This window comes from Aulonocara sp. 'chitande type north' Nkhata Bay, linkage group LG23 (assembly GCF_057382095.1).
Source record: "Aulonocara sp. 'chitande type north' Nkhata Bay isolate Kocher_YH1m ecotype deep benthic linkage group LG23, A_spYH_male_GT1.1, whole genome shotgun sequence".
In the NCBI taxonomy this organism is placed as follows: domain Eukaryota; kingdom Metazoa; phylum Chordata; class Actinopteri; order Cichliformes; family Cichlidae; genus Aulonocara; species Aulonocara sp. 'chitande type north' Nkhata Bay.
In genome coordinates, this window is record NC_141365.1 from 44062941 (window position 1) to 44085107 (window position 22167).

Genomic DNA, 22167 nt, shown 5'->3' on the forward strand with positions numbered 1-22167 from the left:
ATGGAGGAAGAGGACGGAGCAGCATCTGCAGCATCCAGCTGTGTGTCTGTGAGGAGTGACGGAGTTACACAAACACCTCCACCTTACAGTCATGGACCTGCAGCAATAATGTAAGAACACTACTAACTTTATTAGTCATTTCAACATAACCATGACAGAATCATTGATCTGTGATTGGTTCAAACTGTTTGATCTGAGTTTGATTTTTATTGACTTGTTTTCTTGCTAAGATCTGAACTCTGTAAGTTTAAGTGAAGTCAGTGCAGCAGAATCAGAGAGAAGAGCTGAGAACAAACTGAGTTCATTCAGAGACAGAAAAAACTGGCTGATGATTGGCTGACCTGTCGGCGTTATGAGGCAGACACAATATCACAGAGGGATCAGCTGATCATATGGCTGTCAGAGAGAACTGATCAGTTATTGATGTTTGTGTTTGCAGAGGTCAGAGGTCACAGTCTCCAGCATCCAGCTGTGTGTCTGTGAGGAGTGACCGGTCCAGAGACAGACCTCTACAATTCAGTCATGAACCTGCACCAACAGTGAACTTCAATCATGGAGCTCAGCTGACCATGTAAGAGAGCTGCTGACTCAGAGTTCAAAGGTTGTTTATATAAATGTTCTGCCAGTGACATCATAACTTAACCTAACACTGGTCTGTGTATGAAGTATCATTTAGTGGCAGTTGTTAAAGTTGTATAATGATGATGCTAGTTTGGGGTGTATTTTCCTGCTGATGCAAATGCATCTACTTTGCCCTTTGTCTGGTGCTTTGGACAAAGACGTCCAATGAAACTCAGAACAACACAGTTTGCACCACCAGCAGGCAGAGGAAGTGGCTGACATCCAGAAATCCTACCAGTGGCTGAACAAAGCTGGACTGAAAGACAGCACAGAGGCACTAATCATGGCAGCACAGGAACAAGCTCCGAGCACAAGACCCATAGAGCCCGGGGTCTACATGGCTCTTTTTGGGGGGGTTGTGTTGTATTAATAGTGACTTTGTTTCTTTGGACCAAAATCTTTTGTTTTTCAGTTCAGTTGCAACATTGACTAACACTAATGCAGGGGTCGGCAACCTGCAGCTCTTTAGTCCTTACAGTGCGGCTCCTCGTGGTTTGGGAAAATAAATTAGAAGTATTTAGCTGAAGTGTATTTTATTTATGTTCTTTTTTAACTTGTAGTTCTAAATTGGAAGATTATTGTGATTTTTGTGATATTGAAATATAAAAATAAAATTATATTTTTTATTTTTTCATCGTTCAAATAAGCGTCACACTCGTGGAAGCCGGTGTACCCGCCGAAACGCCGTGCATTTATCGAGACTTTCAACCCCAGGTAGGCCAATTATGGCTCTTCGGATCCACATTATGTCAGCAGCTGTTCTCCACCGTGAACTATGTTAAAAACAAACACCGCTCACTAGGGATGGGTATCGAAAACCGGTTCTTGTTGAGAACCGGTTCCCACTGTTTCAATTCCTTGGAATCGTTTGCCATTTTTGCAAACGATTCCCTTATCGATTCCAGTCACCCTGAATGACGTCACCACGTTGCGGAGCGTCATTTACCTGGCAGGAAACATGGCGGCTCAAACGCTAAAAAGATTGGTTATACTTTACAAGAACGGATGACAACAGGGCAACTTGCAATACTTGCAAAGTAGATACTTCATTTAAGGGAGGAAACACTACGAATATGCAAAAGCATTTGCTCACAAAACACACGATGACCTTAAATGAATGTCGTGTTTTTAATTCCGCTCCGGACTCGTGAATCTCAACCCAGCAGCAGCGGTAACGTTTGCACGTCCTCTCCCGTTAATGCGGCAGGTAAATAATCAGCTAACAGTGCATATTATGTTAGCGCGATCTGCCTTATCTGCCATTACTGCGCGTTTAGGTGACCATGATGAGAGAGACAGAGTCTGGCTGGCGCTCGCTGGCAGTTCTCGCTGCAGTCTACCAGTAGCGTCTCCTTTCAAGCCAGGATAGACTAATGTTACCGAGCAGTGACTAAGTTTGTGGTCAAAGGCTTGCACCCATTTGCCACAGCAGATGCCCCCGATTTTCGGTAAGTGAATGTGTTTAATTGTAGGCAGGGACATTACTGGATATTCTTGTGTAATTGCTACAGAATAATTTATGTTATACTTTGTTATTGCTACAGAAAAATATTTATTTTATTATTTTACATTTACAATTTTTTTCCCCGGGGTCCCTGTGACACCACATTGAAGAGCCGTAGGCTGGATCTCTTAAGATCTCACTGTTGGGTTTGTAAGGCCATGTTACTCCTAAATTTCTATCTTGTTCAAAGAGAAGATATAAAACAAAGTTCTAAGCTAATCGACCTTAGTGTTCTCCTTTTTAAAAAAGAATCGATAAAGAATCGAATCGTTAAACAGAATCGAAAATGGAATCGGAATCGTGAAAATCTTATCAATACCCATCCCTACCGCTCACGCCTCACAGACGACAGCTTACAGTCCTGTAAAGATGAAAGTGACTTCGTACAGCCCCGACCTGCAGACGCTGTGCGCAGAGGTTCAGGAGCAGAAGTCCCGTTGTAAACATATCACGGCAGACCCGACGATGTTTGCATGAACACGCTTTTCAGCTTCTCTTTATTGACCACTTTTCACACACGGTTGCTGTACGCACACAGCCGGCTGTAGCTTTGCAGCTCACAGCCCGACACACACCAACAACAGCACAGACGTTAAGGCGGCGAGGCGTGATTGCAGGTGCCGCTCAGGTGCGTCCGCCTCCCCTGCAGCGGCGCTGCAGACCACGCCCCGCCACACACATTAAGCAGGTAAAATACATATTTAGGCAGAATTTTGCAAATATCTATTTTTCATCTTTCAGCAGCATAGAGCTTTTTTTCCAATTATTTTTTAAAAGTCAGCTCAAGGCTCCAAAAGCCCAAAGGAGATATAAGGGTGGCGGCTCACAGCAGCTTTTGTTTGCTACATCATTTTAGTTCAGCTGGGTGTCTTTCCTTTGGTTATATTTCTTTAAGAGTTCAAATGTGTTCATTACATAAATAACATGTAATTTTCTCTGTAGCACTTCATGGATTTCATAAGCAACACACCTTAGTTGTTCACACAAAGCATAAAGGTAAAAAACAGTATATACAGTGTTATCTTCATTCTAGATGTCAAAAAGTATTTGTGGCTCCCAGTGTTTTCTTTTGCGTGGAAACTGGCTCCAAATGGCTCTTTGGGTCCTGAAGGTTGCTGACCCCTGACCTAATGGTATATTTTTTTTAGCTGGATCGTTCTATAAAAACATGAATCAAATCTGAGAAAAGTTTCCACCTGACCTGTTGAATGTTATTGAAGCCAGAAGTTTGCCTTCATACTGTGTTTCTTGCATGCCTTTTGTGGTGTACTAATTGATGTGAAATGAATGCAATGTGGTTGTATTTGCAGAGGTCAGAGGTCACAGTCTCCAGCATCCAGCTGTGTGTCTGTGAGGAGTGACCGGTCCAGAGACAGACCTCTACAATTCAGTCATGAACCTGCACCAACAGTGAACTTCAACCATGGAGCTCAGCTGACCATGTAAGAGAGCTGCTGACTCAGAGTTCAAAGGTTGTTTCTATAAATGTTCTACCAGTGACATCATAACTTAACCTAACACTGGTCTGTGTATGAAGTATCATTTAGTGGCAGTTGTTAAAGTTGTATAATGATGATGCTAGTTTGGGGTGTATTTTCCTGCTGATGCAAATGCATCTACTTTGCCCTTTGTCTGGTGCTTTGGACAAAGACGTCCAATGAAACTCAGAACAACACAGTTTGCACCACCAGCAGGCAGAGGAAGTGGCTGACATCCAGAAATCCTACCAGTGGCTGAACAAAGCTGGACTGAAAGACAGCACAGAGGCACTAATCATGGCAGCACAGGAACAAGCTCCGAGCACAAGACCCATAGAGCCCGGGGTCTACATGGCTCTTTTTGGGGGGGTTGTGTTGTATTAATAGTGACTTTGTTTCTTTGGACCAAAATCTTTTGTTTTTCAGTTCAGTTGCAACATTGACTAACACTAATGCAGGGGTCGGCAACCTGCGGCTCTTTAGTCCTTACAGTGCGTCTCCTCGTGGTTTGGGAAAATAAATTAGAAGTATTTAGCTGAAGTGTATTTTATTTATGTTCTTTTTTAACTTGTAGTTCTAAATTGGAAGATTATTGTGATATTGAAATATAAAAATAAAATTATATTTTTTGTTTTTTCATCGTTCAAATAAGCGTCACACTCGCGGAAGCCGGTGTACCCGCCGAAACGCCGTGCATTTATCGAGACTTTCAACCCCAGGTAGGCCAATTATGGATCTTCGGATCCACATTATGTCAGCAGCTGTTCTCCACCGTGAACTATGTTAAAAACAAACACCGCTCACTAGGGATGGGTATCGAAAACCGGTTCTTGTTGAGAACCGGTTCCCACTGTTTCAATTCCTTGGAATCGTTTGCCATTTTTGCAAACGATTCCCTTATCGATTCCAGTCACCCTGAATGACGTCACCACGTTGCGGAGCGTCATTTACCTGGCAGGAAACATGGCGGCTCAAACGCTAAAAAGATTGGTTATACTTTACAAGAACGGATGACAACAGGGCAACTTGCAATACTTGCAAAGTAGATACTTCATTTAAGGGAGGAAACACTACGAATATGCAAAAGCATTTGCTCACAAAACACACGATGACCTTAAATGAATGTCGTGTTTTTAATTCCGCTCCGGACTCGTGAATCTCAACCCAGCAGCAGCGGTAACGTTTGCACGTCCTCTCCCGTTAATGCGGCAGGTAAATAATCAGCTAACAGTGCATATTATGTTAGCGCGATCTGCCTTATCTGCCATTACTGCGCGTTTAGGTGACCATGATGAGAGAGACAGAGTCTGGCTGGCGCTCGCTGGCAGTTCTCGCTGCAGTCTACCAGTAGCGTCTCCTTTCAAGACAGGATAGACTAATGTTACCGAGCAGTGACTAAGTTTGTGGTCAAAGGCTTGCACCCATTTGCCACAGCAGATGCCCCCGATTTTCGGTAAGTGAATGTGTTTAATTGTAGGCAGGGACATTACTGGATATTCTTGTGTAATTGCTACAGAATAATTTATGTTATACTTTGTTATTGCTACAGAAAAATATTTATTTTATTATTTTACATTTACAATTTTTTTTCCCCGGGGTCCCTGTGACACCACATTGAAGAGCCGTAGGCTGGATCTCTTAAGATCTCACTGTTGGGTTTGTAAGGCCATGTTACTCCTAAATTTCTATCTTGTTCAAAGAGAAGATATAAAACAAAGTTCTAAGCTAATCGACCTTAGTGTTCTCCTTTTTAAAAAAGAATCGATAAAGAATCGAATCGTTAAACAGAATCGAAAATGGAATCGGAATCGTGAAAATCTTATCAATACCCATCCCTACCGCTCACGCCTCACAGACGACAGCTTACAGTCCTGTAAAGATGAAAGTGACTTCGTACAGCCCCGACCTGCAGACGCTGTGCGCAGAGGTTCAGGAGCAGAAGTCCCGTTGTAAACATATCACGGCAGACCCGACGATGTTTGCATGAACTCGCTTTTCAGCTTCTCTTTATTGACCACTTTTCACACACGGTTGCTGTACGCACACAGCCGGCTGTAGCTTTGCAGCTCACAGCCCGACACACACCAACACAACAGCACAGACGTTAAGGCGGCGAGGCGTGATTGCGGGTGCCGCTCAGGTGCGTCCGCCTCCCCTGCAGCGGCGCTGCAGACCACGCCCCGCCACACACATTAACCAGGTAAAATACATATTTAGGCAGAATTTTGCAAATATCTATTTTTCATCTTTCAGCAGCATAGAGCTTTTTTTCCAATTATTTTTTAAAAGTCAGCTCAAGGCTCCAAAAGCCCAAAGGAGATATAAGGGTGGCGGCTCACAGCAGTTTTTGTTTGCTACATCATTTTAGTTCAGCTGGGTGTCTTTCCTTTTGTTATATTTCTTTAAGAGTTCAAATGTGTTCATTACATAAATAACATGTAATTTTCTCTGTAGCACTTCATGGATTTCATAAGCAACACACCTTAGTTGTTCACACAAAGCATAAAGGTAAAAAACAGTATATACAGTGTTATCTTCATTCTAGATGTCAAAAAGTATTTGTGGCTCCCAGTGTTTTCTTTTGCGTGGAAACTGGCTCCAAATGGCTCTTTGGGTCCTGAAGGTTGCTGACCCCTGACCTAATGGTATATTTTTTTTAGCTGGATCGTTCTATAAAAACATGAATCAAATCTGAGAAAAGTTTCCACCTGACCTGTTGAATGTTATTGAAGCCAGAAGTTTGCCTTCATACTGTGTTTCTTGCATGCCTTTTGTGGTGTACTAATTGATGTGAAATGAATGCAATGTGGTTGTATTTGCAGAGGTCAGAGGTCACAGTCTCCAGTATCCAGCTGTGTGTCTGTGAGGAGTGACCGGTCCAGAGACAGACCTCTACAATTCAGTCATGAACCTGCACCAACAGTGAACTTCAACCATGGAGCTCAGCTGACCATGTAAGAGAGCTGCTGACTCAGAGTTCAAAGGTTGTTTCTATAAATGTTCTACCAGTGACATCATAACTTAACCTAACACTGGTCTGTGTATGAAGTATCATTTAGTGGCAGTTGTTAAAGTTGTATAATGATGATGCTAGTTTGGGGTGTATTTTCCTGCTGATGCAAATGCATCTACTTTGCCCTTTGTCTGGTGCTTTGGACAAAGACGTCCAATGAAACTCAGAACAACACAGTTTGCACCACCAGCAGGCAGAGGAAGTGGCTGACATCCAGAAATCCTACCAGTGGCTGAACAAAGCTGGACTGAAAGACAGCACAGAGGCACTAATCATGGCAGCACAGGAACAAGCTCCGAGCACAAGACCCATAGAGCCCGGGGTCTACATGGCTCTTTTTGGGGGGGTTGTGTTGTATTAATAGTGACTTTGTTTCTTTGGACCAAAATCTTTTGTTTTTCAGTTCAGTTGCAACATTGACTAACACTAATGCAGGGGTCGGCAACCTGCGGCTCTTTAGTCCTTACAGTGCGTCTCCTCGTGGTTTGGGAAAATAAATTAGAAGTATTTAGCTGAAGTGTATTTTATTTATGTTCTTTTTTAACTTGTAGTTCTAAATTGGAAGATTATTGTGATATTGAAATATAAAAATAAAATTATATTTTTTGTTTTTTCATCGTTCAAATAAGCGTCACACTCGCGGAAGCCGGTGTACCCGCCGAAACGCCGTGCATTTATCGAGACTTTCAACCCCAGGTAGGCCAATTATGGATCTTCGGATCCACATTATGTCAGCAGCTGTTCTCCACCGTGAACTATGTTAAAAACAAACACCGCTCACTAGGGATGGGTATCGAAAACCGGTTCTTGTTGAGAACCGGTTCCCACTGTTTCAATTCCTTGGAATCGTTTGCCATTTTTGCAAACGATTCCCTTATCGATTCCAGTCACCCTGAATGACGTCACCACGTTGCGGAGCGTCATTTACCTGGCAGGAAACATGGCGGCTCAAACGCTAAAAAGATTGGTTATACTTTACAAGAACGGATGACAACAGGGCAACTTGCAATACTTGCAAAGTAGATACTTCATTTAAGGGAGGAAACACTACGAATATGCAAAAGCATTTGCTCACAAAACACACGATGACCTTAAATGAATGTCGTGTTTTTAATTCCGCTCCGGACTCGTGAATCTCAACCCAGCAGCAGCGGTAACGTTTGCACGTCCTCTCCCGTTAATGCGGCAGGTAAATAATCAGCTAACAGTGCATATTATGTTAGCGCGATCTGCCTTATCTGCCATTACTGCGCGTTTAGGTGACCATGATGAGAGAGACAGAGTCTGGCTGGCGCTCGCTGGCAGTTCTCGCTGCAGTCTACCAGTAGCGTCTCCTTTCAAGCCAGGATAGACTAATGTTACCGAGCAGTGACTAAGTTTGTGGTCAAAGGCTTGCACCCATTTGCCACAGCAGATGCCCCCGATTTTCGGTAAGTGAATGTGTTTAATTGTAGGCAGGGACATTACTGGATATTCTTGTGTAATTGCTACAGAATAATTTATGTTATACTTTGTTATTGCTACAGAAAAATATTTATTTTATTATTTTACATTTACAATTTTTTTCCCCGGGGTCCCTGTGACACCACATTGAAGAGCCGTAGGCTGGATCTCTTAAGATCTCACTGTTGGGTTTGTAAGGCCATGTTACTCCTAAATTTCTATCTTGTTCAAAGAGAAGATATAAAACAAAGTTCTAAGCTAATCGACCTTAGTGTTCTCCTTTTTAAAAAAGAATCGATAAAGAATCGAATCGTTAAACAGAATCGAAAATGGAATCGGAATCGTGAAAATCTTATCAATACCCATCCCTACCGCTCACGCCTCACAGACGACAGCTTACAGTCCTGTAAAGATGAAAGTGACTTCGTACAGCCCCGACCTGCAGACGCTGTGCGCAGAGGTTCAGGAGCAGAAGTCCCGTTGTAAACATATCACGGCAGACCCGACGATGTTTGCATGAACTCGCTTTTCAGCTTCTCTTTATTGACCACTTTTCACACACGGTTGCTGTACGCACACAGCCGGCTGTAGCTTTGCAGCTCACAGCCCGACACACACCAACAACAGCACAGACGTTAAGGCGGCGAGGCGTGATTGCGGGTGCCGCTCAGGTGCGTCCGCCTCCCCTGCAGCGGCGCTGCAGACCACGCCCCGCCACACACATTAACCAGGTAAAATACATATTTAGGCAGAATTTTGCAAATATCTATTTTTCATCTTTCAGCAGCATAGAGCTTTTTTTCCAATTATTTTTTAAAAGTCAGCTCAAGGCTCCAAAAGCCCAAAGGAGATATAAGGGTGGCGGCTCACAGCAGCTTTTGTTTGCTACATCATTTTAGTTCAGCTGGGTGTCTTTCCTTTTGTTATATTTCTTTAAGAGTTCAAATGTGTTCATTACATAAATAACATGTAATTTTCTCTGTAGCACTTCATGGATTTCATAAGCAACACACCTTAGTTGTTCACACAAAGCATAAAGGTAAAAAACAGTATATACAGTGTTATCTTCATTCTAGATGTCAAAAAGTATTTGTGGCTCCCAGTGTTTTCTTTTGCGTGGAAACTGGCTCCAAATGGCTCTTTGGGTCCTGAAGGTTGCTGACCCCTGACCTAATGGTATATTTTTTTTAGCTGGATCGTTCTATAAAAACATGAATCAAATCTGAGAAAAGTTTCCACCTGACCTGTTGAATGTTATTGAAGCCAGAAGTTTGCCTTCATACTGTGTTTCTTGCATGCCTTTTGTGGTGTACTAATTGATGTGAAATGAATGCAATGTGGTTGTATTTGCAGAGGTCAGAGGTCACAGTCTCCAGTATCCAGCTGTGTGTCTGTGAGGAGTGACCGGTCCAGAGACAGACCTCTACAATTCAGTCATGAACCTGCACCAACAGTGAACTTCAATCATGGAGCTCAGCTGACCATGTAAGAGAGCTGCTGACTCAGAGTTCAAAGGTTGTTTCTATAAATGTTCTACCAGTGACATCATAACTTAACCTAACACTGGTCTGTGTATGAAGTATCATTTAGTGGCAGTTGTTAAAGTTGTATAATGATGATGCTAGTTTGGGGTGTATTTTCCTGCTGATGCAAATGCATCTACTTTGCCCTTTGTCTGGTGCTTTGGACAAAGACGTCCAATGAAACTCAGAACAACACAGTTTGCACCACCAGCAGGCAGAGGAAGTGGCTGACATCCAGAAATCCTACCAGTGGCTGAACAAAGCTGGACTGAAAGACAGCACAGAGGCACTAATCATGGCAGCACAGGAACAAGCTCCGAGCACAAGACCCATAGAGCCCGGGGTCTACATGGCTCTTTTTGGGGGGGTTGTGTTGTATTAATAGTGACTTTGTTTCTTTGGACCAAAATCTTTTGTTTTTCAGTTCAGTTGCAACATTGACTAACACTAATGCAGGGGTCGGCAACCTGCGGCTCTTTAGTCCTTACAGTGCGTCTCCTCGTGGTTTGGGAAAATAAATTAGAAGTATTTAGCTGAAGTGTATTTTATTTATGTTCTTTTTTAACTTGTAGTTCTAAATTGGAAGATTTTTGTGATATTGAAATATAAAAAGAAAATTATATTTTTTATTTTTTCATCGTTCAAATAAGCGTCACACTCGCGGAAGCCGGTGTACCCGCCGAAACGCCGTGCATTTATCGAGACTTTCAACCCCAGGTAGGCCAATTATGGATCTTCGGATCCACATTATGTCAGCAGCTGTTCTCCACCGTGAACTATGTTAAAAACAAACACCGCTCACTAGGGATGGGTATCGAAAACCGGTTCTTGTTGAGAACCGGTTCCCACTGTTTCAATTCCTTGGAATCGTTTGCCATTTTTGCAAACGATTCCCTTATCGATTCCAGTCACCCTGAATGACGTCACCACGTTGCGGAGCGTCATTTACCTGGCAGGAAACATGGCGGCTCAAACGCTAAAAAGATTGGTTATACTTTACAAGAACGGATGACAACAGGGCAACTTGCAATACTTGCAAAGTAGATACTTCATTTAAGGGAGGAAACACTACGAATATGCAAAAGCATTTGCTCACAAAACACACGATGACCTTAAATGAATGTCGTGTTTTTAATTCCGCTCCGGACTCGTGAATCTCAACCCAGCAGCAGCGGTAACGTTTGCACGTCCTCTCCCGTTAATGCGGCAGGTAAATAATCAGCTAACAGTGCATATTATGTTAGCGCGATCTGCCTTATCTGCCATTACTGCGCGTTTAGGTGACCATGATGAGAGAGACAGAGTCTGGCTGGCGCTCGCTGGCAGTTCTCGCTGCAGTCTACCAGTAGCGTCTCCTTTCAAGCCAGGATAGACTAATGTTACCGAGCAGTGACTAAGTTTGTGGTCAAAGCCTTGCACCCATTTGCCACAGCAGATGCCCCCGATTTTCGGTAAGTGAATGTGTTTAATTGTAGGCAGGGACATTACTGGATATTCTTGTGTAATTGCTACAGAATAATTTATGTTATACTTTGTTATTGCTACAGAAAAATATTTATTTTATTATTTTACATTTACAATTTTTTTCCCCGGGGTCCCTGTGACACCACATTGAAGAGCCGTAGGCTGGATCTCTTAAGATCTCACTGTTGGGTTTGTAAGGCCATGTTACTCCTAAATTTCTATCTTGTTCAAAGAGAAGATATAAAACAAAGTTCTAAGCTAATCGACCTTAGTGTTCTCCTTTTTTAAAAAGAATCGATAAAGAATCGAATCGTTAAACAGAATCGAAAATGGAATCGGAATCGTGAAAATCTTATCAATACCCATCCCTACCGCTCACGCCTCACAGACGACAGCTTACAGTCCTGTAAAGATGAAAGTGACTTCGTACAGCCCCGACCTGCAGACGCTGTGCGCAGAGGTTCAGGAGCAGAAGTCCCGTTGTAAACATATCACGGCAGACCCGACGATGTTTGCATGAACTCGCTTTTCAGCTTCTCTTTATTGACCACTTTTCACACACGGTTGCTGTACGCACACAGCCGGCTGTAGCTTTGCAGCTCACAGCCCGACACACACCAACAACAGCACAGACGTTAAGGCGGCGAGGCGTGATTGCGGGTGCCGCTCAGGTGCGTCCGCCTCCCCTGCAGCGGCGCTGCAGACCACGCCCCGCCACACACATTAAGCAGGTAAAATACATATTTAGGCAGAATTTTGCAAATATCTATTTTTCATCTTTCAGCAGCATAGAGCTTTTTTTCCAATTATTTTTTAAAAGTCAGCTCAAGGCTCCAAAAGCCCAAAGGAGATATAAGGGTGGCGGCTCACAGCAGTTTTTGTTTGCTACATCATTTTAGTTCAGCTGGGTGTCTTTCCTTTGGTTATATTTCTTTAAGAGTTCAAATGTGTTCATTACATAAATAACATGTAATTTTCTCTGTAGCACTTCATGGATTTCATAAGCAACACACCTTAGTTGTTCACACAAAGCATAAAGGTAAAAAACAGTATATACAGTGTTATCTTCATTCTAGATGTCAAAAAGTATTTGTGGCTCCCAGTGTTTTCTTTTGCGTGGAAACTGGCTCCAAATGGCTCTTTGGGTCCTGAAGGTTGCTGACCCCTGACCTAATGGTATATTTTTTTTAGCTGGATCGTTCTATAAAAACATGAATCAAATCTGAGAAAAGTTTCCACCTGACCTGTTGAATGTTATTGAAGCCAGAAGTTTGCCTTCATACTGTGTTTCTTGCATGCCTTTTGTGGTGTACTAATTGATGTGAAATGAATGCAATGTGGTTGTATTTGCAGAGGTCAGAGGTCACAGTCTCCAGTATCCAGCTGTGTGTCTGTGAGGAGTGACCGGTCCAGAGACAGACCTCTACAATTCAGTCATGAACCTGCACCAACAGTGAACTTCAATCATGGAGCTCAGCTGACCATGTAAGAGAGCTGCTGACTCATTTACGGGTGTTTGAAATTCTGTGACCACTTTGTAATTTTAGTTTATATTTTAAAGTGTTTTTATTTGTAGTTGCCTGTATTTTTATTACACTGTGTGTAACGTGGTGGTTTGTGCTGTTTGGGATCGTTTTGGTGTATTTGTGTCAGAACATCAGATAAATGATTTCATCACATTTTAAAAGAAAGTATCAGGATAATAATCTGAACTGAGTCATCAGAAATAGAAAGATGGTCTCAACAGGCCACTGAGCTGATCTCCAAAGAAATGCAGAAGATTGAAGAGTCCGAGGCTGTTTATTTGTCACAGGCATCGTCATACACGTACAACACAGTGAAATGTGCTGAGCTGCTCCTGTGACTGGACAAAACATTATAAACAATCATTAAATGAAATAATGAAACATTGTGCAGATGTAATGTTAAAGTGCTTTGTGCCACATTAGCACAGCATGTACTGACAGAGCAGTGCAAGCAGAACAAAGCAAATGAGCAAAGTGATGTAAACAGAGTAACTGAACAGAGTGAGCAGAGTAATATCAGCAGTAATGAAGCAGCAGGATCAGTGTAGCAGCGTGTGACGTCATAATGAATCAGGTATGATCTGAAATATGACAGTGAGACAAGAACATGATGTAAGGTCCTGTTTAAACCCTGATGGTGATGCTATGAGGGGAGCATGTTCTGATTTAGGACTTGGATGGTCTGAGGATAGAAGCTCCTCTCTGTTTGTGTCCTGATGGTGCAGAAGCTTCTGCCTGATTGTAGAAGGAGCTGAAGCCAGCATCATCCCAGAGGTGAAGCTCCTCTGTGTGCAGACCTGAGGTCAGATTCCTCCAGGCTGATGTTCAGGATCTACAGAAACGTGTGGTTGTAGTTATTGCTGCACTGTGTGCTGACAGCAGATACTCAGAACAAAGCGCTGCACACGTGTTCTTTACAAACATCTGTACATATCAAATATGGATCATGGCAGTGAATGAACACGTTTCTGTCATTTGTTTCATTGGCTTCTTTTTTCTGCCTGTGTTCATGTGATTAATGTCTAACACATAAACAGGTTTGTAATCAAACATCACATCATCAGGGAGGCATCATGAAACAAAGTTACTGCTGGAGGCTGAACTCAATTTGGTGGCAATGTTCAAAAATATCACTCAGATCATTTCAAAGCTTTTAGTTCTTCTTCTTCACTTCTGTAAAATAATAGAAAGAAAATCAGAACCAAGAAGTTCACTTCCTGATGACTGAACTCTTTCAAAATAAAGCTGAAAGCTCTGAATGTGACACCGCTGCTCCACCACAGTTTTTAGAGGAGGTCAAAGGTCAGTTGAAAGTGATGGATCCCAAACTTCCAGTACATCCAGTGAAGGACATAATCAGCTCTGTGATGAAGGCTTTTACTGTGGAGTTTGTAGGCTGATCACTCTGTGTTTAATAAGACAGGCAGGAACAGCAAAGGAAACTTGGATTCTGAACTCAAACACAAGTTTCTCCACTTTGACTTTTCTCTGTGACCATCAGAGCTTCTGCACAGTGTCATCAAATCTGGATGTTTGTCACTGACAGTCAATGATTTTAGTGATAAAGAAATGTGTTCACAGAGGGAGGAAGAGGAAGAGGAGTTGTGTCTGTGAGGAGGAGCAGCTGTCCTGCTGTGCTTTGTGTCAGGACGTCCTGAAGGATCCAGTCTCTACCAGCTGTGGACACTGGTTCTGCAGACAGTGCATCTCCTCATACTGGGACCAGTCTGCTTCATCAGGAGACTGGTCCTGTCCCCAGTGTGGAGAAAGATCCAGAAGCAGAGCTGGACTGCAGACAGCCAGTCAGAGCAGCTGTGTACAAAGTAAGACTGAACATCTGTCTGCTGATGGACTCATTTCTGAAAACTGGACTTCTTGTTGTTGTTCAGACATTGAAGAGTTTTCTTTCTGTTTTTCTTTCAGCAGATGTTGGTCTGCAGGAGGTTTTAGATGAACATAAGATCAGTCTGAGGAGGAGATGTGAACGTGTGACTGAAGGAAGTGATGAAACAGGAAGTAGAACCCTCCTCAACAGGATCTACACTGAGCTCTACATCACAGAGGGACAGAGTGAAGAGGTTCATAGCCAACATGAGGTGAGGCAGCTGGAGACAGCTTCCAAGATGGACGCCCTCCATGACACTCCAATCAGGTGCCAGGACATCTTTAAAGCCTTACCTGACCAACAGAGACCCATCAGAGTGGTTCTGACCAACGGCGTGGCTGGTGTTGGAAAAACCTTCTCAGTGCAGAAGTTCACTCTGGACTGGGCAGAGGGCTTGGAGAACCAACATGTCAGTGTGGTGGTTCTGCTTTCATTCAGGGAGCTGAACCTGATCAGAGAGGAGCAGTACAGTCTTCTGGAGCTGCTCCATGTTTTCCATCCAACATTACAGAAGGTCACAGCAGAGAAGCTGGCTGTCTCTCAGCTTTTGTTCATCTTTGACGGCCTGGATGAAAGCAGACTTTCATTGGATTTCACCAACAGGAAGCTGCTGTCTGATGTCACACAGAAGTCATCAGTCAGCCAGCTGCTGACAAACCTCATCCAGGGGAATCTGCTTCCCTCGGCTCTCGTCTGGATAACTTCCCGACCTGCAGCAGCCAATCAGATCCCTCCTACATGTGTTGACAGGCTAACAGAAGTACGAGGCTTCACTGACGCCCAGAAGGAGGAGTACTTCAGGAGGAGATTCAGTGATGAAGAGCTGTCCAGCAGAATCATCTCCCACATGAAGACATCCAGGAGCCTCCACATCATGTGTAGAATCCCAGTCTTCTGCTGGATCACTGCTACAGTTCTGGAGCACATGTTGACTACAGAGCAGAGAGGAGAGCTGCCCAAGACCCTGACTGACATGTACTCACACTTCCTGCTGGTTCAGACAAAGAGGAAGAAGAACAAGTACCACGAGGGACATGAGACGAGTCCACAGGAGCTGACGGAGGCTGACAGGGAAGTTCTTCTGAAGCTGGGGAGGCTGGCGTTTGAACATCTGGAGAAAGGAAACATCATGTTCTACCAAGAAGACCTGGAGCAGTGTGGTCTGGATGTGACAGAGGCCTCGGTGTACTCAGGAGTTTGTACAGAGATCTTCAAAAGAGAGTGTGTGATCTTCCAGAAACCAGTCTACTGCTTTGTTCATCTGAGCATCCAGGAGTTTCTGGCTGCAGTCTACATGTTCCACTGTTTCACCAACAGGAAGTCAGAGGTGCTGAAGGACTTCTTGGGAAAAAAATACAACGAGTCATCTCTGGATGATTTTTTGATGGAAACACTAATAAAATCCTTCAGGAGTAAAAATGGTCGTCTGGACCTGTTTGTCCGCTTCCTTCATGGCCTCTGTCTGGAGTCCAACCAGAGACTCTTAGGAGGTCTGCTGGGTCAGACAGAGAACAGTCCAGAAACCATCCAGAGAGTCATCAAGAATCTAAAAGAAAGGAAGACAAAATCCTCTCCTGACAGAAGCATCAACATCTTCCACTGTCTGATGGAGATGAACGACATCTTATTATCTCAGGAGATCCAAGAGTTCCTGAAGTCAGAGAACAAATCAAAGGAACTCTCTGAGATCCACTGCTCAGCTCTGGCCTTCATGCTGCAGATGTCAGAGGAGGTTCTGGATGAGTTGGACCTGAAGAAGTACAACACAACAAAGGAGGGACGACGTCGACTGATTCCAGCTGTGAGGAACTTCAGAAAGGCTCGGTGAGTCCAGATGTGATCATTAATATTATCAGTTGGTGATAGTTTAGTTACTCAGTCATAAACTGCAATCATTTCTTATTTGAGGTCACACTAGGGCTGCCACAAACGATTATTTTTGTGATTATTTGACTAATCAGATCAAAAATAAAACATACAGCTTATTGCACCAGCATGCATCTGCTGTTATATAACTATCATTAGCTTACAGCTTAGAGTTTTTAAGGTATGTGCTAACTAAAAATAAAGACCAGATGATAGTTTATTAAACTTTTAATGAAATTTGCAGATTGTAGCAACAAACAGAAAGGCCCCCAAAATGTGTGCCGAGTTCTTCAGTGTGATTTCTCCACGATGAAAGCACACTGTGCTCCACATGGTTATGAAGATCTTGATTAACCACATTAGCTTCACATTAGTAACTTTGTCCTCGACAGCTCGGCCATCTTCAGAACCTGCCCAGGAATTGAACTGCACATGTGCACTGGCTCCAGACGTGGGGTTGTCCTGCATAGTCAGTGGTGTCAGTAGATCATTAAGTAAAATAATATGTAACTAGATTCCTTTGAAAGAGCAACCATGGACGACAAAGCTGGGCGGAGTCTGCTCTAAGACACCAAATGAGCAAATATTTGCTGACCTGTATCAGTGATCACCTTTTTGTTGGCCTGGTCCCCCAGTCCTCCCACTCCCCCTGGTCCTCGGTGGATGCTGTCACTTCCTCTGACACCGGCTCACCATTTATGTTGTGTCAAAAATCAAACGTGAAGATCTAATTTACTCTAAACTCTCTGACTGTTACTAATATAGTCATAAAATATGCAACAACCACTGGAGATGGAGATGAAGCTTCAACTTGCAGAAAATAGTTTATTAAAATCAGTTTGAATAAACCCAAGGCTCAGAGCAAAAGAGACAAAAGCGCCCCCAAGTGGTCAGACTGTAGACGAACAGAATAAACCCTATCAAAGACAAACACGCTGGAAGCATCTTTTCTAACACTCCAGTATTTATTAGCATTTATTATAAATTTATTGTGACTTTGAAGACGTTCAGTGTTTCCTTTGGTATAACGGAGGTCTGACTACAGTCCAGTAAACACACTGATTAGGATTATAGATTAAACTGCAGTAATACTTTCACAGTGTGCAGTGATGCACAGGTCCGAGTGGTTTTACACTGAAATTCTCAACAACAGGAAACTATAAGAATTTGTTACTCTAATAATAAACAAAGAAGAAGAAAAACATTTTTCATTTAGAGTTGATGAATATAAATGAATTTGAACTTTACAAACCAATCAAAGACAAACTGATCCATGTGAGTTTATAACAATATTCAAAGGCTGCTGCTGGACACAGACAGGTAACATCATTTTGACTTGCTGTCACCTGGATCTGGAGTCATAAACACTGAAGCGCTGAACATTAATACAAGTGTGTTTCTGCCAACTAGTGATAAACCTGCAGACTAATGGCTCAGAAAGCTAAAACGAGCCAATCATTTCTGTGTTTAGTTCCCCTGAAATCAGATGTGATATCAGCAGCTCGGAGTTCATTCATCATTATTGTCCAGTGATGAGATTTCTGCTCCGTTTGGTGACAGTCAGCAGATTTTTCCTGCGTGTGGACGTGAACAGTCGTACCTGACAGCAGCAGGTAGCAAACAGAGATCGTCTTTCCAGCTGGAACTCTTCACTGAGCTGAGCTCATTCAAAATGTTCTGGATTCAAGACAGGAAACAGTCCACATGTGTGTCTTCACTCTGACTCTGGATCAGATCTCACTGACAGACTGTGGACATTGTGGAAGCCTAAATGTGACACCATCTTCCTCCTTCATCTGCAGATTAAAGCCAAACAAAGATTCTCATTAAAAGTCTGCAGGTCTGAGAGAGACTCAATCGTTGTGTCATGTCAAACACAGTAAGAGGAGCTGAAGCACAGATGTGAAGAGCAGATGTTCATCAGATTATGACCTCACTCTGTTTTGTCTTCATATACATTCAGTCTGTGTTTATAATGCAGACTTTCTGCTTTTATAATAACACATTTTGTATTTTCTATGATCACAGACTGGCTGACTGTGGACTCTCAGGGACTCACTGTGAAGTTGTGGCCTCGGCTCTGAAGTCCATCCCCTCCCATCTGACAGAGCTGGACATGAGTGAGAACAAGCTGCAGGATTCAGCAGTGAAGCTTCTGTGTGCTGGACTGGAGAGTCCAAACTGTCGACTGGAGACTCTGAGGTGAGTTCACTGACTGCAGCTGTTGTTGTTTTTCTATATTTCTGATCTTTGATATTTGAAACGTTCTTTAGTTCCTAAATGTTCAGGATGTGTCTGAAGACAAATGTGAAGAAGTTTGAGTGCTTTCAGAAATGTTGTGTCTTTCCAAACGACTGAACAACAGTTTTTCCTCTTGGCTCCAAATAGAAGTGACAGACTTGAGCAGGGTTCATTTAAAGGCTGACAGAAGTGGAGTGGTGACGGGGAGATGTTTGACAGGACAGCTTTTCAGCCTCCACAGGTTCATGTTGTGCTCCATCAGTCAGTGAAGATGAAGTCAGTACTGGTGAGGCTGTAGAGTGTGTGAGGGATGTGAATGAGGCTGTTGGAGATCTGATGATAGCAGATAAAAACAGGCTGCAGAGACTTTGAGCTTTTGTGGAAACAGACAGAGAAAAGAAAGACATGAATGTCAAAGCTAATAAAGGTGAAGTTAGGAGCTGTGATGATGTTCATGTATCAGAAGCTGTCGGGCTGCTACAGAGACGACCCACACAGCTGCTGTGGTGAGGTTTGTGTTAAAGCAGAGGAACACAGGCCCACACATGACAGCAAAGCAGGTTTCAGGCTCTGTGAGAGGATTTCAAACAGAAGCTGGAGAAGAGAAAGGACTACAGAAAGAAGGCAGCTGAGACCAGTCCAAGTGTTTCCATGGAGCCCAGTCTAACATTCATTTATACACTAACGTACAGAAGTGAACGGGAAAATGAATCCATAGTTTCAAATGTAGAAATAGTTCTCAGTTCATTTACAGAGTTTAATACAGTTCATGAGGAAATGTTCAAAACAGCAGCTGAGAAGAAATCTGCTTCACAAAGTTGGATCCAATTCCAATAGTTTGTGATGCACTTTAACGCAGCGTGAGCAGTTCACTGCCTAACCCCACAGAGACTGTCAGTCTGGACTTTTCTTTATTTCTATTGGCTGTCAGTGAGATTTCAGAGCAATCAGAGACTGTGGGTCTGTGTATGAAGTATAATTCATGTGCAGTTGTTGAAGTTGTAGAATGAGAAATAGCAGTTTGGGGTATTTCCTGCTTTCATTGTCCTGCTTGTGCTGATGAAAATGTTTATTGACGTGTGAATTCATTCTTCAATGCTCGATTCTGCCTGAACAACGAGAAACTTTGCTTATTTTTGTGTAACACAATTCAAAGTAGGGCTGGGTATCGTCACTGATTTCTAGAATCGATTCGATTCAATTCGATTGGAATCTGGGAAATGTTGCCTCAGACAGTCAGAAATATTATAATTCAGATCAGTATATTTACATATTTTTGTATCTATAAAAGGGAAGCTGGCACTTTCGCGACTTTATCAAAGGTGTGAGCATCACAGCAGAGGCCTTTGTGTCAAAGTAGCTGAAGATAAAACACAGAAAAACATGAAGCTGATTTTCCTGGGATTTTATAAAAATATTCTGCAGTAGATCAAAAACACATAAACATTACCTGATGCTGCTGAAGTGAAGCAGAGCAAAGTTAGACCGTTTTTATTACAAACACAGCGTTTTGCAGTTTTGCATAATTTTAAAAAGTTTAAATTTGTTCAGTATTGAACGGCAGAAATGAGGCTTTCTTTTCGAAAGTAAGTAAAAGGAAAAAAAACAGCGGCCGACAGCGCTGTAAACAACGGTAGACTTGTGCGTAACAAGCAAGCGAATAATGCAGAAAACAGATTTTTAGACGGGAAACTGTTCTTGAAGTACAGAGAGAGAGAGAGAGAGAGAGAGAGAGAGAGAGAGAGCTGTGCATGAAGTGTGATTTTTATCCTGGTGGAAGCAAAACAGCAAAAGTTAGAGTGAGTTCATGACGATGTTTATGTGAAGCGTAGTTTGGATCTTCTTTTGCTGCTGGTTCAGTCAATATTGTTTGGAGAGAGATAAAACTAACAGCTTTAGAATCAGTGTAAAAAGGACGTAATAGAATAGAATAGAATAGCCTTTATTGTCATTGTACAGAGTACAACGAAATTGGAGTGCCACTCCCTTGGTGCAAGATTCAAAAATAAATATAAATGTAAAATATAAAAAGTACAATAAAACAATCGCAAGTATTCAAACAATAGTAAGTAAGATATATGCAGGATAGCAGCATTACTATAATGACAGTATGAATAGCAGCATAATATAATGGCAGTGACGGTATGGTATAGCTAAGCAGGTTCAAACAGGTTAAACACAAAGCGCGGAGCCGCCGAAACATCAGAATCAGCGAGCTGTTGGCTTTCAACCCCGACTGTGTCCGTGTCATCAGGTGAGAAAAGCAACATCTCACTGATTCTGATTCGCGGGTCGCGCTGTGTGTTTAAGTCTTTGTGCAGAATCCGTGTTCCTGCTCTCATTTACTGTCTTAGCTGTTGTTGAGATTTTGTGAGATTTCACCAGAAATTCTGGAATTTCAAGCAAAATAAATTTATATTAAAAAATAGATTCAGGATTTTAATTAATCGATTTTACGTTATCCAAGCCAGAATCGATTTTAATCGATAAATCGATTATAAAAACCCACCCCCTAAAAGCAACCTATTAGACCCATTAAACACTAACATAGATGAATACTCAGATTTAAACCTTTATTGTTTCACAAAGGGTTAAAAAGGGAACGTCCACAGTTTAGACTGCAGCAGATTTTATTAAAGCAGTTTGACAGGAGCAAAGCAAAAACACAAAGAATAAGTGTTTCACATATTAATACATATAACATAATAATAAAAGAAAAGCAAAAGAATGATAAAAAAAGAATGAAAAAGTTGTCCAGAGCAGCAGGATGTCTGAGGTCTGCAGAAACACAAAAACACAGCAGCTAAAAATAGTTGTTGAAAGAAAACGAGGTGGGAGCTGCTGATTCCTGAGCTTTGATACTGGATTAGCTTCAGTAGTTATTCCCATCACTGCTGTAGGAGCTACATTTAGTCACAGCTGATTGTCTCCTTTGACCAATCAGAAGACTACTGTTGTAAAAACAAGCAGACAAAGAACCAATGAGAGTGAAGAACAGGATAAAGAGCTCGTGTGATGGAGGCAAAGCAATAATCAGCAGACTGTAGCAGTTTCTATCTGGATGAAAGTAGAAGGAGCTCAGCGGAGCTCAGTCCCATATCTTTGGTTAGAAACAACATCAGTGATTTCCTGCTGCTCAAGATGATTCCAGCAGCTCTCATTACAGCAGCTGATGAGAGAAACAGCTGATGGCTCACAGCTCCTACACTGTTGGATCTCCAGATGTTCACATGGCTGAAGTCTGTGAAGAAACTGTGGTCCACGTAGTTCACACGGCCTCAGATTGGACCGAGCTCCCTGGATCACTGCAGCATCCTCAGCTGGTACATGGACGTCTCTGCTCCTCAGTCTTGGAGCCCCTGCAGGTCCGTCCACACCACCAGGTCTTCTCACTCACCTTTCCTTTGTCCTCGTCCTTCATCGGCCGTGCTGTGTCTTTGTTCCTGCGGTGTTGTTCCCACGATGCAGTGCTGATGTTCCCTCCTTGAATGCACAACAAGTACGGTGCTGGTCTTTCTCGGGTGAAGCAGAGACAGATTGAAGTCTTTCAGGCTTTAGTGCCGACTTCCCTGACAGAGGCTGGACTCCATGGTCTGCACAGGA

At 42.7% G+C, this 22167-nt stretch overlaps 1 protein-coding gene across 1 annotated transcript; it reads left to right on the forward strand.

Moving 5' to 3' along the window:
• On the forward strand, window positions 1-18529 carry LOC147302711 (protein NLRC3-like). The gene is made up of 8 exons (XM_086284418.1): window positions 1-110; window positions 440-571; window positions 6426-6557; window positions 9413-9544; window positions 12400-12531; window positions 14154-14395; window positions 14496-16281; window positions 18352-18529. Exons 1-8 carry the CDS (start codon window positions 1-3, stop codon window positions 18527-18529), a joined length of 2844 nt encoding a protein of 947 aa, XP_086140544.1.
• Window positions 18530-22167: the final 3638 nt, after the last annotated feature.

Excerpts from the sequence above, each read along its gene's own strand:
- LOC147302711 (XM_086284418.1), top strand. The coding sequence starts at position 1 with ATGGAGGAAGAGGACGGAGCAGCATCTGCAGCATCCAGCTGTGTGTCT. Across the intron at positions 6,558-9,412 it reads CATGGAGCTCAGCTGACCAT|AGGTCAGAGGTCACAGTCTC; the intron begins GTAAGAGAGCTG and ends TTGTATTTGCAG. Across the intron at positions 16,282-18,351 it reads AGGAACTTCAGAAAGGCTCG|ACTGGCTGACTGTGGACTCT; the intron begins GTGAGTCCAGAT and ends CTATGATCACAG.